Source organism: Sus scrofa, chromosome X (genome assembly GCF_054392235.1).
Source record: "Sus scrofa isolate SSC_HxYL_T2T_F1_AM1 chromosome X, Sscrofa_HxYL_maternal_Yorkshire_Landrace_v2.0, whole genome shotgun sequence".
NCBI lineage: Eukaryota > Metazoa > Chordata > Mammalia > Artiodactyla > Suidae > Sus > Sus scrofa.
In genome coordinates this window covers 45,482,018-45,499,658 of record NC_139401.1, presented here as the reverse complement: position 1 = coordinate 45,499,658, position 17,641 = coordinate 45,482,018, and the positions used below count along the sequence as shown (strand labels likewise).

The 17,641-nt window shown below is 52.2% G+C and overlaps 1 protein-coding gene across 8 annotated transcripts; it reads right to left on the bottom strand.

Moving 5' to 3' along the window:
• Positions 1-2,544: 2,544 nt before the first annotated feature.
• On the bottom strand, positions 2,545-17,231 carry USP11 (ubiquitin specific peptidase 11). Of its 8 annotated transcripts, none has more exons than XM_085007735.1 (21): positions 17,067-17,231; positions 10,249-10,358; positions 9,945-10,156; positions 9,456-9,573; positions 9,171-9,316; positions 8,986-9,047; positions 8,762-8,861; positions 8,242-8,415; positions 8,004-8,162; positions 7,373-7,597; positions 7,152-7,235; positions 6,949-7,043; positions 6,005-6,211; positions 5,291-5,343; positions 4,828-5,085; positions 4,681-4,751; positions 4,391-4,503; positions 3,624-3,773; positions 3,421-3,536; positions 3,149-3,237; positions 2,545-3,068 (listed from the first exon to the last, which is right to left on the bottom strand). In XM_085007735.1, exons 4-21 carry the CDS (start codon positions 9,499-9,501, stop codon positions 2,931-2,933), a joined length of 2,286 nt encoding a protein of 761 aa, XP_084863861.1. In that variant the 5' UTR covers positions 9,502-9,573; positions 9,945-10,156; positions 10,249-10,358; positions 17,067-17,231; the 3' UTR covers positions 2,545-2,930. The 8 variants fall into 8 exon arrangements, with proteins under 8 accessions (XP_084863861.1, XP_084863864.1, XP_084863857.1 ...); XM_085007738.1 differs by having other exon boundaries at positions 4,843-5,085; XM_085007731.1 differs by having other exon boundaries at positions 9,945-10,075.
• Positions 17,232-17,641: the final 410 nt, after the last annotated feature.

Sequence of the window (17,641 nt, the reverse complement as noted above, 5' to 3'; positions counted from 1 at the left end):
CTTCTTGCTTTCTTTTAAATTATTCATCATTCTGTTTCCCTCCCTCTTTTTTGAAACTTATACTTTTGCCAGTCTTTAGTTTTCATACCCTTATCAAAATACAGTATCAATCTAACTTGAAATCTAGGAGATGCATTCCTTAGTAGGCTTTAAACTATATCCAAATTACGATTTCCCTCCTCAGCTGTCTGATGTGTTGTTAAACTCATCCACCGACTTTTTTTGTCTTTCGAGGGCCGCTCTTGCGGCAAATGAACGTTCCCAGGCTAGGGGTTAAATGCGAGCTGCAGCTGCCAGCCTATGCCACATGCCAGATCCGAGCCACATCTGCGACCTACACCGCAGCTCATGGCCACACTGGATCCTTAACCCACTGAGTGAGGCCAGGGATCGAACCTGCCTCCTCATGGATACTAGTGGGTTCCTACCCCCCTGAGCCACAACGGGAACTCCTCCACTGACTTCTTAAAATTTATTATCTCAGATATGTCACTTCTGTTTGGTTCTTTATCAACGCACTTTCATTTTTAAAAGTGTTAAGTTTCTTGTTCCCATGTAATCATCTCTATTGCCATGACCAGGATGAGCATAACTGTTTTACATTGAGAGTTCTGCTCAAAGGGGTCTGTAATGCTGCCTCTTGCCTCCTATGTCTCCTGATTCTTAGGCATGTTGTCTTCTCTTTCTCTCTCTCTCTTTTTTTTTTTTTTTTTTTTTTTTTTTTGGCCTTTTCTAGGGCCGCTCCCACGGCATATGGAGGTTCCCAGGCTAGGGGTCTAATCCGAGCTGTAGCCACCAGCCTACGCCAGAGCCACAGCCACACAGGATCCGAGCCGCATCTACAACCTACACCACAGCTCAGGGCAACGGCGGATCCTTAACCCATTGAGCAAGGGCAGGGACCGAACCCGCAACCTCGTGGTTCCTAATCGGATTCATTAACCACTGCGCCACGATGGGAACTCCGGCATGTTGTCTTTTCAAGCTATTTTTGGCTGTATCAGGAAAGTTATTTTGAATGAATTCATTTGAGGAAGGCTTTTGTCCAGGACTGATTATCCATAGTTAATGAGGTCTCCCTGTGCTTAAAGCCGATTCTGAGCCAGCTCTTTATGCCTGCTTCCTCATCTGCAAAATGGGGTAACAGTGCTCAAATCATATGGCCTTTGTGAGGATTAAACGACAGTCATGCCTTTAACTAATATTTGTTGGAGTTCCCGTCGTGGCTCAGTGGTAGGTGAATCCAACTAAGAACCATGAGGTTGCAGGTTCGATCCCCGGCCTCGCTCAGTGGGTTAGGGATCCGGCGTTGCCATGAGCTGTGGTATAGGTTGTTGCAGACGTAGCTCGGATCCCGTGTTGCTGTGGCTCTGGCATAGGCTTGGCAGCTACAGCTCCAATTGGACCCCTAGTCTGGGAACCTCCATATGCCGCGGGTGTGGCCTTAGAAAAGTCAAAAAGACAAAACAAAACACCCCCCTAGGATTTGTTATTTTCACTTAGGTCCATCTGAGCCGGGTTCCTCACAGCAACTACGTTCATTGTCACCTGTTAATAGCAGGCCCAGAGGTTTGTGGGTAATAAGGCTGGGCTGAGTGAGCCTCAGAGGGGGTCTTGCTAGGTTCAGTGCCAAGGCCACAGGCTGCGGGGAATGGTGAGGCCCTTCCTGTGGGAATGGCCTCTCAACTGCCCTGATGAGGATTCCCTTCCTCAATGTTAAGAGTTGGGGTGTTCGTCCACGTCCAGATAACCACACATTTGTCCCCTCCACGCCGCCCCACGGTTGTCCCCCTGGGAGCCCTATTTCTTGGGGGTGAGAGCTGGTGGCTGATGGCAGGGCTCAGGTTGCATTTTATGCTCAGACACACCACGTGGCTCCCGTTCCGTGGTAGGTGCTCCGTCTCATTCTTCTGTGGGATGAGGCCTGGCGGGGGGAGCTAAGCACGGGGGGCAACCCAGACACGGCCCATCTGTCCAGTCGGCTTGGCTGGCTGGGGCCAAGTGTGCCACCTCTGCAGGGGTTCTCCTCAGAGGACAGTCCGGAGGGCCTGTGAGGTCATCTGGTTCGCATCTTTATGTCCACACAGATGCCTGCCTGTTCCGGGTGTACCTTCCCCACCTCGGCTGTGGTGTAGGTCACAGCCACCAAGATTTCTCTCTTGGGTCCAGAGAGGTCAAACGTCCCTCCAGGGACTCTACCTCCAGTGTAACTGATAAGGTGCACTGCCTTCTAGACATAACGGGAGCAATTACCTGACCTCTGTATCCTGCTTCCCCATCTGCAAGCGGCAATGACAACTCATAGGAGTCAGTGTTTGCAAAATGCTTTGGAAAACACTGGGCATGCAGTTGGTGCTGAGAACCATGTCTGGCACCCAGATGGTGCTTCAGAAGCCCTGAGACTATAGTACCTGGCACACAGACGGTGCCCCATAAGCACCCAGAGCAGCAGCCATCACACATCTGGTGTTTAATAAGCACACGGGCATAAAACTGGTGCTTCGTATGTGAAAAAAAAAAAAAAGAAAGAAAGAAAACCCACACTGCCAAGGAACACACTGGCACTTTTATATATACACAGCGCAAGGAAAAGGGTTTCAATAAGAAAATACACTCTGTGTTCGGGTGCGCCCCCCCCACCCCCTCAGGACACCCCAGGGTGAGGACAAGGGGGCAGGAGACAACCATAAATAGAGAATAGAAGGGAAGGGCAAGGCTCTAAGGGGCAAACACAGGTGGGGAACACACTGCTGGAGGGAGACACGACCTCTTCTTCCCCGGGAGAGAGCGAAATAGCAGCACAGGAGAACAGTAGCCACGACGAAGCCTGTGACACCTGGCACGGGTACCTAACACGGTCAGAGGACAGGGGTGGGCTCGGGAAGGAAGGGAGCGGAGATGGCTTCCTTCCCTGTGGCAGGGCCAGGGCCTCAGTTTACATCCATGAACTCAGAGCTGGGCGGGATACCACAGGCGGGGGACGCGGGGCGCTCAGAGAAGCCGGGCTGGGGCTGCAGGCGACGGGCCACGTCCTGGCGTTGGTAGAAGAGGACGTAGGCTGCCTTGGACTGCGAGGAGAGCACGGGCGTCAGTGAGGGTCGGGGAAAGGGGGGGTGGAGGGGGGGAGACAGGAGGATGCAACCCACACCTCGATCTGATTCTCCGTCACGGGCGAGACGCTGTTGTCATCAAAGTAGTGCCACTGACCGCTGTCCTTGTTGCAGGCGAACGTGGTGTCTGTAACAGAGGGCGAAGCCCGGCGTCCTCGGCCGCCCTCCGGGGCCTCGGAAGCGTCCAGGGCCCGCTCTCGCTCCTCCCACCCCGATGCCCTCGCCGCCCCGTCCACACGCTGCGTTCCCCACCGGGGGTACCCCGCCCCCCCACCCCCGGGGTGTGCCCCTGCCACCCCCGGGCACCTACAGTGTCCGTCACGCAGGCCCCCGTAATGGTTGGAAACCGCGATGAGATCGTATTTGTACAGCTCTGGGGCCGACTCGTTCTGCGGCTTGATGACGAACTCCGAGAAGTCCAGGTCCCTGGGGGTGGGGAGACAGGGTTAAGCAGGGTTACCAGCGCCCCCTTCCCCCCCCTCCACTTCCCTGCCAGCCTCCCAGGGACCAGACCGGATGGGAAACTCCACAAGAGTGTCCAGCTTCTCGCGGGAGAACTTGGTGTAGGAGAAGCGCTTCAGGTGGATGATGAGCGTCTCGGGCAGCATCCACAGGTCCAGCTTCTTGGTGGCCAGCTGGTGCTGCTTGCAGGTGGGGCAGTACCTACGGAAGGGGTCAGGACACAGACACTCTCTAAGCACCTACTGCATGCTCTGTGTGCCATGGGGCCTGCAGGGGCCGCATCTGGTCCAGAGATGCTCTCTTACTCCTAGCCTACCTCTTCTTTTTTTTTTGTCATTTTGCCATTTCTTTTTTTTTTAAGTTTTTTTTTATTTCATTTATTTTTTTGTCTTTTTTGCCATTTTTTGGGCCACTCCCGCGGCATATGGAGGTTCCCAGGATAGGGGTCGAATCGGAGCTGTAGCCACCGGCCTACGCCAGAGCCACAGCAACGCAGGATCCGAGCTGCGTCTGCGACCTACACCACAGCTCATGGCAACGCCGGATGGTCAACCCACCGAGCAAGGGCAGGGATCGAACCCGCAACCTCACAGTTCCTAGTCGGATTTGTTAACCACTGAGCCACGATGAGCACTCCTGCCTCTTATTCTCATTTGCTCTCCTGACACACTAAAGTCCTGCCAGCCACTCCCCAAGTACTTCCCAACTGCCTGGTGCGTGAGGGGCAGGGCGGCAGGAGGTACATGTAGTGGTAACAGGGACCAGGGCAGGGAGTCCCACCCAACTGGACCGCCAGAGGCCCTGTTCTGGCCCCTTACCAGGGGTTTTCCTTCTCCAGGGTCTCCACAGTGGTGAAGAGCTCGATGCACTCCTGCAGCCGCACCGGAGCCTTCTTCAGCACGTAGCCGACGCAGTCATGCTTCACGTAGCCCTAGGTCAGGGGAGGGGATGGCCAGGCATGAGGACGAGTGGATGCAAGGGAGCAAGCGAGGGAAGAGCACGGACTCTGAAGCTAGGAATCCGAGGCCTGGGCGCTCTGTGGGCCATGGCTCGGCGGAGGCATGGCGCGAGCTGAAGGTGCCCCCCGCATCCCCGGGAGCTCGTTTACCTCGGCCTCCACCTCGTCATAGTACCGCTTCTTCATCTCTGGCTCCCAGTCGATGGCGATGTACGGCTGGGCTGGGGACGAGCGGAGGTGGTCATGGGCCCTGCTGCCAAGGAAACCCCACCTCCCGCCTCCCCAACCCTGGCTCACAGCTGAAGGAGACACCATGAGTATCCTCGTTGAAGGTCGAGCGGTCGCTGGTCCCGTTGGAGTTCACTGTCTGCAGGGTGAAGAGGTGCTTGCGCCGGGCCCTCTGGGGCCAGTGAGATGGTCCAGGGGAGTTGTCCACGGGGGCCCGGCTCCCGCCCGCGACGCCAGAGCTGGGCCCAGCCTGCTCCAGCCCAGGGTCTTGGGAGCTGCTCCCAGCCACATGTCCAGGCTTAGGGAGGGTGTCCTTATCCTCCAGGTCTGCGAGGACAGGGGAGGATGTCAGCGGTGGGGCCGTGTGAGGCCTGGGGGGCGGAGCGGCCACGCACATCCGGGTGGACCCTGTGTGGGTCAGACCCACCCTGGACCCTGCCGCCTCGAGCCGACCCACCGCCCCTCCCTTGGCCGTGGGACCACACTCGCAGACCCTCATCCTGGCCGATCCGCCCTCCTTCCTCCGTCTCACCTTTCTCATCACCATCGTCCTCGTCATCCGAGCTGGGTCTGGTCACGTAGCGCCTGCAAACAGAACAGAAGAGACGCTCGGGGAGGGACACGAGGGCAGGGAAGGCAGAGCCTGGGATTCTTCTTTGCTTATGATGGGAGGCCCCTGGGAACCCTCCACACAATCAGCCGTCAAGGGTGAGCCCAGAAGGCCTCAGAAGATGCCAGGGGAACGCAGGAAGAGGCGGCCTGACAGTTAAGGAGGGTGGATCTTAGGTGTGACAGGTCACTGCTAAACAGACACACAACCAGTTGTAAACATCCATCAGGGAAGGCCTCTGAGGAGCGCTTGTGAGGGCAACATGATGAGGAGGTAAAGCCTGGTAGTGCGCTGCTGCTTGCCTCACTAAAGACTCCGGATCTTCAAAGCACAGTGAAAATCCATTGGTAAAAACACAAATCAGCAAGCCTCTCTGAGGAAGAGACAGTTAAGGACAAGATGAAGCTGTCTGTGTTTCATCTGTCTTGTTCACCTCTGGAGAGGTGGTGGGCAAAGCCAGAAATTGAGAGAAAGAAAGAAAGGAAAGAAAAAAAAAACAAAAACCTATGCATTTCTCTGGCCACGTTAAGTCTGAGCTGTCTTCTGCAAGTGGAAGGGAGGTGGCCAAGTACCCAGCTAGACACTCAGGTCTGAGTTCTGCCCCCCCCCCGCCCCCGACCCCAAGGGCAGACTCACGAGAGGCGGTACAGCAGGATGTGATACAGGGCGTCCCAGGAGAGGCGGTCCCGGGGTACCGACACCAGGAGCGGGTGCCCAAAGAGCATCAGGCCATAGTAGGAGTTGTTGTAGTCCCGGGCTGGGGTGCGCTCCCGCAGGTAGATGGGAAGCACAACGTCCTCTCTGGAGTTCTCGCCGATGGCAGCCCTGCCGGACACCTCGTATCTGCGGGGGATGGACGTCAGGTCATGCCTGATCAGGACACCCAAGAGGGATTCGCAGACTCCGCCCCAGGTACTCCAGCCACTCACCACTCATAGCCTGAAAATATTCTGAAAAGGGTCTGAAGAGTCACCCAGGGTTTGGTGTTTCACAAACTGTTGGGATGATGGACACAGTTCTTTGTCTACGTGATGTGTGATAAAGTACTTTGGTATTATCAGGGCACTGAGGGAGTGGACATTTTTTGTGTGTGTGATACAGGGACCTGGAACCATTCTCTTTCTGGAAAACTGCTGGGTTTATGAAGACCTTTTCTACTCATAAAGCACTTTTTATTGTCGTTATCCAAAGATTGCAGACTTGTTCTCAATGCTTTTGTGTTCAGCAAGCATCTCAGCATTCCCTGTTTCAAAAATCACCCGGCTTTGAAGGACTGCGATATGAGCAAGGAGTGCCTATCGGCCTCTGGTGCCTATGAAGGGCTAGTTAAGTGTTGAACAAAGGAAGGAAGAAAGAGGAGCCTCCCCCACATAACGGGGAAGACCGCACCCAAGGATGCCCTGTAGCAGGATGCCACCCCGCTCTCTGACCAGCCTGAGCCCCCCCACCCCACTGAGGCACATGGCCGAGGCCCCGAGCAAGGGCAGGTGCCCTGCGCATCAGGCCAAGGAGAGGAGAGGGGATATGGTTAACGGAGGAGGGTCCTGAGCACCCTCCATCTCCCCGGTGCTCTCACTCACATGAAGATGTCATCTCTGTCCAAGATGCTGCTCAGAGACTCCTCCAGCTGGTAGATCTTATAGAAGCGGTGACTGAAGACGTCGGCCACCATCATCTGGGAATGAGAGGCGGGGAGGGGACCGGTCAGTCTACAACGTCTCCCCTCCACCCTTCTGCCTCCGTTCCCCTGAATCCCAACTGCCCTCCATCCACAAAGCCTCACCCTTTCTGGCGAGACGCCAGTGTGTTTGGCCAGAGCCACACACAGATCCGAGATCTTGCCTTTCTTGGGGACCACGAGCCGGTGCTGAGGGAGAAACGGTATCCACAAAAGAGCAGCAGGACACGTGGAGAGTCAGGGCAGGAGACCCGGAGGCAGGGCAGAGGAATCCCACTCTGACCGCAGGGCCCTCATCACGGCCCGTGCCCCCACTGTCCCCGTACCTGCTCTGGCTTGCGGCGGGGGTCCATGGAGACGAAGAAGACCTCCATGACCCTCTTGTGGCTGACAGGCAGCGGGACACTGAGGTAGCAGAAGGGGTCGAATGTCACAGACACGTTGCCGCAATCGGGGCACACCAGCGTGGACTTGAAGAGGCCATGGAAAGTGTCCACGATCACGGAATCGTTCCGCCGTTTGTGGTTCTGCCAGGCCTCCTGAGCCACCTCCTGTTGACAGCGGTGTGATGGGCGGTGAGGTCCACCCGGGGCAGGGGAAAAGCACGGTTTTGGGGTGGATGCGCATGGGATTCCAGTTAAGGTTAAGGCCACGGGCAAAGTCCAGAGGCAGTGTTACCGCCAGGGCTGTCTGGAGACTGTTCACTGTCAGGGCTGGGGGTGAGGTGGGGCAGGGGCCCTGGGTGGGGGTTAATTCTGGATTGGTTGTAGGGGCCGGGAGTGGGGGGGAGCAGATGTGGCCTTGCTGCCAAGGCTGGGACCGAGGTCAGAAAAGAGGGGTGTAACAGAACATGGTCAGGTGTGGGATACGTCAGGGGGACCAGAAAATCCCTGGGGCAGAGGCCCCTAGTGGCTTTAATGAGGCCCTCGGGATGGGGGGGTCTTCAGGAGCGCCCACCTGATCTGGCCTCCCCGCAGCATCGCACAGCTCCACGTATTCCTTCTTCTTGACACGGTTGAGGTCCTCGTGCAGCCCATCCAGGAGGAACGACAGCAGCTCCTGTGAGTCATGCTGCTGGTAGCCCAGAAACTGGGACGCGAAGTGGCCGACCTTGGTCTGAGAAGATGGGCAGGGCCATCAGCGCAAGTGCGCGGGAGTCAGGCGTTGGGGGGGAGAGCCGTGGGCAGAGCTGTACCTTGAACACGTGGGGCACGATGGAGCGGTGGTGGCCGGACCACGCCTGCTTCACCAGGTCCGCGTAGGCCTCGGCGATCTCCCCCTTCATGCCCAGCGGGTTGCAGAAGTTGAGCTCCTCCAGGTAGCGGTTTTTGAGGAAGTACTCGGTGAGCTGCGGCACGTTGCTGAGGCACTGCAGGAGGCAGGGGCCAGCCAGGGGAATGAAGAGGAGAGCGCGGTCACCAGGGTGGGGCAGGAGAACAGCAAGAGAGCAGGGAGGAGGAAGAGGGGAAAAAGGGCTGGGGGGAGGGGAAGAGGGCACAGGGTGGTGGCGAAGGAGCGGAGCCACGGGAAGGCAGAGAGCGAGTGGAGGGGACAAGGCATCGACGTTCTGGGAGGCCGGGCATGTCACGCCAGACCTCTGGGGCCCCAGCGTCCGACCTGACCCCTTGCCCTGCCGTCCCCCCTCGCGCTGTCCCCAACCGCCACTGCTTGAAGCCACCCCCGTGCTGTGCCAGATCTAGCCCTCAAGGTCCAACCTGCAGGGCCGAGTTCATGAAGCACGTGTTGCCCAGATTGGTGAGACCGCAGATGCCTGGCTGGCCCTGGAAGTCCTCCTCCTCCTCCGTGGCGCTGTTCCTGGGGTGGATGAGAAACCCTTATGAGCTGAGGCCCTGCTACCTGCAGGTGAGATGCGCTCAGGGGCTCGGTCGTTCTGCCTACGGCGGGACCCCACTCTGAACCGGAAACCCCAAGGGCTCACATGGCGTGCGGCTGTGCGCTGGGCCAAGTGCCATCCTTGTTTCGGGTCTCCATGATGACCACCTGGTTTGGAGGGAGAGGAATAAAAAGCAGGAAAGGCATTCATGGAGGGCCGCCTGGCACCTGGCCCTCACTCACCCCAGCGTGAGCACTGCTGGTGGGCAGACAGGCCCTCCCCGCCCTTACCTGCCCAGTCTTGAGAGCGGCGTCAAGCACTGTGACGTGTGTGTTGCACAACCTCTCAAAGGAGCCCTCTGCGTTCTTGATCCACAGCCGTGTCTCCTCCTGGGGGCTCACCAGAAACTGCTCCCGCGCGGTGTGTAAGACGAGGTCTGGGCAGGGGGATGGAGCACACTCAGCACCTTCCTGAGCCCGTGAAGGAGCCACCCAGCTTGGCATCAGACTCCTGAGGTCGCCGAGCTGCGACTGCGGCTGGGAATGCCACCCCGGGCCGGCTCCCCGGAGACTCACCGAGCGAATCTGTGTGGCTGAATTGAGCAGTGTGGGCTGTGTCCATATCACTGTGCTGGACAAGCAGCAGTTCTACTGGGTACACTTCGACCTTCTGGATGCCGGGCAGCTCCACGACCTGGAAGGAGGGAAGGGGGCACACACAGGTGTACCCAGCCAGCACACACACGGACACAGGCACCAGCACCTGGGAGGAGCACGCCCACAGGCGGACACACAAGGCACCGTCACGCGTATGAGGATGCGTGGGGGGGGGCGGTGGCGTGCACAGGCAAGCAAACACAGGGGACACAGCAAGACACTGTCTAGTGACTGGTGAGGGGAGCGGAAAGCCGATACAGGTGTATGGATCCAGCACACACCTCCACACACAGCTCTGGACCCGTGCCCTGGGCCCACGAGGCCTTCCTCCTACCCTCCCCCCGACGGAAGCTCCCCCACCACCACCACCGCCGCCGCCGCCACCAGCGCCCCCTGCACCCACTATACCTTGCGTTCGACAGGAGGCTGGCCATGCTCTAGACCATACCAGTTGACCAGGTAATGCCAAGCAGCCGCTGGGAGCAGCACATAGTCCTCACCTTCCACCAGTCCCTTCTTGAGGCGCCAGTTTACCTGGTCTGCAGGAGAGCAGGGGGAGGTGGCAGAGGAACAATCAAGGAAGGAAAGTGATGAGTCACCCTGGCCATCTCACCAATGACCTAGCACAGAGAAGGGGCTTATGATCATGTGTGGCGATGGAGGGGACAAGAACTCCAGGGCGAGGCTGGCGTGGGAGGCAGAGGCCTGGTACCTTCAAAGAGCCCAGCATTGTTGATGCAGCCAGGGGAGGTGCTGGAGTCCTGGTCTCCTCCCTGCACGTACTCTTCCCACTTCTGGTACCAGTGCTGCTCCACGAGGAACCTGGACCAGACAGGTGACAGGGGCGATCACATGGTTACCAGGGGGTTGATGCTACCACTTCCCATGGCTATGAGACTAAAAGGATCAACACGTTACAGGCGGAGGTGACCAGGTTCGCGTACACTGAAAACTAAGACCAGGCTATACATGTCAAGCAAATGTTTGTAATGAAAAATGAGAAATGCTTCCCAGGATTCAACATTTCAGAAAACTTGCAGCCTCATATAAAAATAAATTAGAGGCAAAATTTATTCAGTGAGACCCAGATTTGGAGAGAATACTTAACTTCTTAGGATACTAAAAGAGAGTTGGTTAAAAAGAGACAATGTGCTAAGAAACAGCAAAAAAAAACACCCCAGCCTCATACCCACAGTGCCAGGAAACAGGAGATTTTATTCTAGAATAAACAGCAATTCACTCGTCTTAGTCTGTGGAGTATCACAGTTAAACTGGGTTCAAATTAACTGTTTTTTACAGCCAATGTTATGAGACTTTAACCATTGGTTAAGTGGGCAGTGTTTGAAAAGGGTACAAAAATCTTTCGCTAAGAACTTGAAAAGAAATTTAAATGCCAAAAGAATCACCAGGTTTTCCTTCAAAGACCACATACTGCCATCTTTAAAATCATTTTTTGTACTTGGGATTTATTTTTGCTCTATATTTTTCTAAGCTTATGGACTAGCTCACTCTTTATAAAACAGTGGGGAAAAACATATAAAATTTACCATCAGAACCATCTTTAAGTACAGCATCACCAGCTCTCTGTTAAATGACAAACTTTTATACACACGACTAGGAGACATTTAGGACTGCTGAAATCTGCCTTCCGAAAATGTCATGAGAAATTCTCAAGTCTGCAAAATACCTGACATATACGAAGTGCTAAAGGGATATGTGCTGTTACCATTCTGATTCCCCGGCTTGGACAAAAAAGTTCACGTACACAGGATCCTCATCCTCCCAACCCAAAGCTGCCCTGTTATGGATTTTTTTTTTTTTTTTGCTTTTTAGGGCTGCACCTGAGGCACATGGGCTCCCAGGCTAGGGGTTGAATCGGCGCTATAGCTAGAATCGAGCTGCGTCTGTGTGTCAGTGACCTACAGCCACAGCTCACAGCAATGCCAGATCCCTGACCCGCTGAGCGGGGCCAGGGATCGAACCCGCTTCTTCATGGATTCTAGTCGGATTTGTTCCCTCGGCGCCACAACGGGAACTTCCTCCGCTATGGAATTGTTGACACAAAAAAAGGCTGTCCCAAGTAACAGCCTCAAATAAACACTTCTTTAAAAATTACAAAGCTGATGAAAAATATGTTAACACTGTATTGGTTACTTTTCCAGCAGTCTAACTCCAGACATTGGATTCTTTAAAATGGCAACGTTCGTTTATAAAAGGGATCAGAAAGGTGGGGGGCTGGAGGTATAGAAAAACTTTGAAATAGTAACATGTCGCCCGAATAGGCAAACATTTTCTGTGGGTTGCTTTTTATTCATTTATTTATTTGAGGGGTTGCAGTGACCCCCACAGACCCTGCACTTTATGCATGCCAGGGACACGCACCCTCCCCAGCCCAGTGCTCAGGCCACAAACACTTTCCTCACTTAGCTTATCCAGAAGACCCGACCAGGGACCTGACCCCTGCCCCCTGCCCCCAACTTGCAACTTTGCAGCCCCCCTTCATGGTTTTTAACTGCCTTTATTGACGGTCTGTGAGGTTAATTTGCTCAGGAAGGCTAGTTTATTGTTAACGTGACCTTCGATGCACAGGGAGGCACAGCTCCTGGGGTTATTTTTTATAGCAGATTTTTCAAGGAAAGTTAACATTAAAACCACTCTTTATAGTGGTAAGCAAAACCTCCAGATCTGGCTACAACCTGAATTTCTAAAGGCTTCATAGAAGACCAAAGTTTTCCATAAATTTTCACAAAACATTGCTACCATACTTTCTCAATTCAAAGCCACTGAAAATTTTTAATATTTCTGAATTGGGATGTCTCATAATCTGTCAGCTCAGGTGGCAGTCATGACAGATGTGTCACTGTCTAATCAAAAAGCACCCAAGTGCTACATTTACGCCTACATATTCCATTTTTGGGGGTTGCTACTCTAAATGGTATCTTAAATTTTAATTTTCTAATTTCTTGTTGCTAGTACATAGAAATAAAATAGATACTGCTGAAGTCACTTAATGTTTGTGTTTCCTCGAATTTGTTAAAATGATGTGAAATATGTACTTATGGAAAGAAATTACTAACCAGTAACTGTCCTCTAGATTTCTCCTGTGTCTGGAGAAAATACTGGGTTATAATATTTTGATTAATAATTACACTAGATGTAATACAAAGAAACAGATATGTGGATATCAACTGAGAGATGAGATTTTCTACTTGTTTTGTTTATTATAGGGTTATTAGGTTATTCGGACGGTAAGTGTACTATTACATTGTTCTAAATTTATTATTTATATAGCTGTAAAAACCTAACTACGTAAATAAGAAGGCATATAAATCAATCTTTCTGCAAATTGTTAAATGAAGAGCGTACCAAAGGAGAAAAAATAGAATCTGAGCCATTTTCTGTAAAATGACAGTAATTCATGCCCAGATTGGCAATGCCTTTTTTGTCACCAAATCAGTTAACTCTTGGTGCTTGCCATTCTAATTCATTTTTTTTAAAAAGAATCCTTGCTTTTAAAAAAAAGTTAAGCTCCTAATAATCTTTGTTAGTTATCACTGTGTGTTTTGCAAGGTTGACTTGCAAATATTGTCTTCAACTTATATCATTTTCTATCTTGTTAAAAAAAACCAAACCATTCTTGTTTTATCGTTCCCAAATTCAGAATAACAACCCTGTTAAAATGTTTTCTTTTGTGCCTAAACTGTCACTGGGAGATACCACAAAGGTTTGCCCTATGATGCATCAGGTTTATCTAAAACGCCCCCCATTTTCATTCACATTTTCATAAAAGCTCTTTCACTTTCCAAACTTGATTTTTAAAAAATGACAAACCAAAAAGAAAGCTTGTATTCCTAGGTTTACTAGTTAATTATATTCAATTACAGATAGTAATATAAACACCTGTCCATCACTGCAGACTTTTGAAGCTAAAAAGCATACTCCCGTTCAAGCAACAAAGACGAGTACAGTAACTGTCTCCCAAAACACACCCTCCACTCCACCGCCCCAGGACTCTCGACTCACAAACCCTTTTCCCTTTTTGGTTCACAAAAAGTCTGAACAGGTACTGGGACTACCGCCTCCATTGGAGGGGAATTGTCAGAGGCCTATTGTTTATTTCAGTCTTTTCATTAGATCTAGCAGCCATGGCATATTTACCTTGTGTGACAGCTACAGCAGCAATCGGCAACCAAACGTGGAAATTTCAGTTGATTTAGTTCTAGCGTCTTCACTAAAGGTAATGGTTCCCCGCGCTACGCAGCCTTCTCCATTGACAGAAAACCCTCAGCATCTCTAGGCTCTTCTCGAAGCTCCAATGAGATGCTGCTTTCCCTTCGCGCACCGTTACCAATGCTGCGATACTGAACCCAGCCACCCACCTTCCTTACCTGAACAAAGAGAACCCCATGCTTGCTTACCTCTGTTAGGAAACTATCCACAACCTGCACAGACCTACAGACGCCTTCAGCTAACCAAGATTTAATTGTTGGGGGCGGTTCATCCTTGAAAATTTGCCAAGGAGGCTATACTAGCACAGCTTCTTTTTTTTTTTTTTTTTTTTTTTGCATCCTCTCTTAAAATGTAAGCTTCGCCTAAAAATAAAATCAGTTCAGATGGCCAAATGAATGAACTGCCCTCGGCCAGCTCTGCCAGCTGACAAAAGATAGAAGGTGCAAATATTAAAGTGGATATTAGGTTTATGATTTGGGCTTAGTCCATGACTTTGAAATGCTCTATAAACACAAATTTCCTGACCACTGCAGCAAACCCTTGTAAAATGGACTGCAAATTAAAGAATCTTGAGATGCTTTTTGCTCTATACAAACATTAAAAAATGGAGTTACGGAAAAATGCTGCATGATATTATCTACAAGAGCAGCGATAAACCAGCTTTAATACTGAACCAACACTGATAGGATACATTTTTTTTTATCATCAGATCATATTTTTTTATCCACATAACATGAAGTTAACTACTTTAAAAGTGAACAATCCAGTGGCATTTAGTACATTCAGTGTTGTGCAACCTCTATCTACTTCCAAAACACTTTCAACACCCAAAAGGAAACCTGGTAGGGGTGGGGTAACCTTAAAGGGTATTGTCACAACAAGGCTGTAAAGGCAGGATGGGGGCAGGAACCAAAGCCCCCAGGCCCTAGGCAACACCTCCAAATGGGCTATAAAAATGTTCCTGTTATTGCTGTTCTTCTGAGGAGGCACCGAGGCTTTGCCTTGCTGGAGAGCTATAGTGTGTTGGTAAAATAAACTGCTTGGCTTCCTGTTTCTCATTTGGAGAAATCCCCACTTGTCCCTCCAGGAACTGGAACATGTATCTCACTAGTGCTGTGATTAAGGAACTCTGTAAAATTAGCAACCCTCACTCCTAAAGGCTTTCAGGTGAGAGCCATGCTTGAGGCGATGGATCGAGGAACAGCAAGAGTCCAATATGGCCGGATGGAGAAAGTGAGGGGCAGGGTAAGGAGAAGAGAGATGGGAGAAGAAATGAGAGCCAGGGACCAGCCCCGCCATCATAAAGCCCCTGCAAGTCCCTGTAAGAATTTTAGCATTTACATGGCCTGAGAGGGGAAGACCGTTAAAACGTGTTGAGCAAAGTATTGTAAAAGCAATACTAGGTATGGACGAGGAAAATAGTACCTTCACAGTGGAGAAACCCAGCAGAGACCACCTTCCCCCAGGGATCAAGGCTAACGTCACCAATGACGTCATCTGGATACCGAGTACCCACCTGATATGATGCAAAAGACACACGGTATGCATCCAGTAGTTCATGTATATCCCCCATAAAATGAAAGCTTAGACCACAAATACTATTTAGGGATGCATACAATGGTGGAAAAACGTTAACGAAATTAAATTCAGGAGAAGAGTGTCCTGTGGCGCAGGGAGAGGGATGTTTTTCACCTGGGAGGGGCACAGAAGGATTTCTTAAGGTAACGGTCTGAATCTTCAACCCAGGTGGCTAATTCACACAGTTTTTACTATTTAAAATTTTTACTTTGAAATGGACTCAGAAAAACTGCAAAAATAATACAAAGAATTCCCGCGTGCCCTTCATCCAGATTCTCCAAATTTAACATTTTAACCATCTGCTCCATCGCTGTTTATTTAAATACATTTCTATGTACGCTATTCTTTCAAGCGTTTCAGAGTAAGCTGCTTACACGATGGTTCTTTGCCCCTAAATGTTTCAGTATGCATTTCCTAAAAACAAAGATATTCCATTTCATAATCACAATACAGTTATCAAATGTAAGAAATTAGGAGCACTAATATCTAATCTACAGACCTTAGTAAAGTTGTACCAATTTTCCCATTCATATCTCTCACAGCAGAAAAGAGAAAATACATCTTCGGAGAAAAAAAAAAAACCTGATTTTTAGAAAATAATTTATTTTTTCTGCTCCGGGATCCAACCCAGGATCACACGTTGCATTTAGTTATCATGACTCCTTCAATCCCATTAATTTCTTCAATCTGGAACAGTTCTTCATCCTTTGTCTCTCACGACCTTGAAATTTTTGAGGAGCACAGGCCGTTTATATTTTTTAGAATGTCCATCAACCTGGACTATGCAAACATTTCATATATATCTCTTCGAGTCTTAAGTATTTCACAATTTAAAAAACGAGATGCAACTCGGCGAGAAATACAACGAACCCAGGCACAGTACATTTCAAGCACTGGTTAGCAAAGAAATCAATTAAACAAGCCGATTTATCAAGATACGCATTGACATTTTTCAAAATAGCTATTTTTTTCCCGATTCCAAAAACAAAACCGTACTAAAACAGAAAACAAAGTAACATCGAAGGCCCCTCCCGTGCCAATCACCTGCACTTTCTCCCGTCCTGGGAAGGGCTCCGCCAGAGGCAAAAACCTCGTCGCGTCACAAACTTTGCTCATTCGCAGGCGCCATTTTCTGCTTCACAGGCACCACCTCCCCTCTGCAGTCTTTCCTTGGTCTCAGGACACGCCCCTTGGCCTGCGTCACAAGCCTCGTTCCCAGGCGCCAGCTCCCTCCGCAACGCAGGCTCCGGCTCCCGCCCCCCGCCCCCCGCCCCCCGCGCCCAGCCGCTCGGCTCAGACGCCGGGCTTCTGCCCGACGTCATCCGCTTCGCCTCCGTACTCGAGCGCGGATGGGCAGCCGGGGCCGCCCCCCGGATGCTCCATTATGTCTCGCAGACCAAGCGCCCCGGCTCCTCTGCCGAGACCGCCTGCTTCCCAGGCTCCAAGTTCCAACCACGCGGTCGGGCCGTTTTTTTTCTCATGCCCCGCCCCCTGCCTCTCCACAACAAACCGCGTCCCGTTCTCAGGCCGCAGGCTCCACCTTGCAGGCCCCGCCTCTTTCCCAGACAAGGCACTTCCCCGCCCCTCCCGTCCTCAGTCCCACAGGCCACTCCCCCGCCCCCACGGCAGCGCTCCTGCGGACCTCGGCCGCCGCGTCCCCCGCCGGCACCAACGCCCCCTCCGTCCCCTCCAGCAGAGGCTCTGCTCACAGCTCTGCCTCACCAGCTTTCGCCGGCCTGCAGCGGACGCCCTCGCCCATTCTCGCCGTTTTCGATCTGGCGCCGCTGGCTCTCGAGGCCCGGCACCGCTTCGCGCTGTAGCTCTTGGTCCTCGGCCGCAGCCGCTGGACTCGCTGCGACCGCCGCCATAGCCGTTCGCCCTCCACTCACAGCAACCGCAGCTGGGGATAGGAAGAGGCCCCTCAACTGCCACTTCCGGATTCTGGTCCCGGAAACGGAAGCAGAGCCCCCCAAAGAGCCAGGGGGCTACTGCCATCTTGAAACGGGACCCCACGCGTGGACGCGTCGAAGGGCCGGGCGGGCATCGGACCGTGGGCAGTCATCTCTGCGACCAATAGGCGGGGTAAAATCTCCAGTTGGGAACTAAGGACAAAGGTGCCTTGTGGGATTCTAACGCCATGTTGAGTCACGGCAAACGGTTGTGGGGAAGGTGAATTTAGAGCGAGGTGGACCAGGACGTATTGAGGAGTTCTCGGGGGAGACCCAAAGGTTCCAGGTCTTCTCGGTCCCATGCTTTGCTAGGAACCGAGGGCCTCTATCCTGGGAGCGGTGTAGTTA

What these genes read in the sequence shown, in the direction of transcription:
- USP11 (XM_085007731.1), bottom strand. Translation starts at nt 17,212, where the DNA reads ATGGCGGCGGTCGCAGCGAGTCCAGCGGCTGCGGCCGAGGACCAAGAG. An exon ending in CTGCAGGCCGGCGAAAGCTG is followed by an intron (nt 10,359 to 17,066) that starts GTGAGGCAGAGC and finishes TGTCTGGTCCAG; the next exon opens with GTTCCTCGTGGAGCAGCACT. An exon ending in GGGCCTGCGTGACGGACACT is followed by an intron (nt 3,238 to 3,420) that starts GTAGGTGCCCGG and finishes CCTCTGTTACAG; the next exon opens with ACACCACGTTCGCCTGCAAC.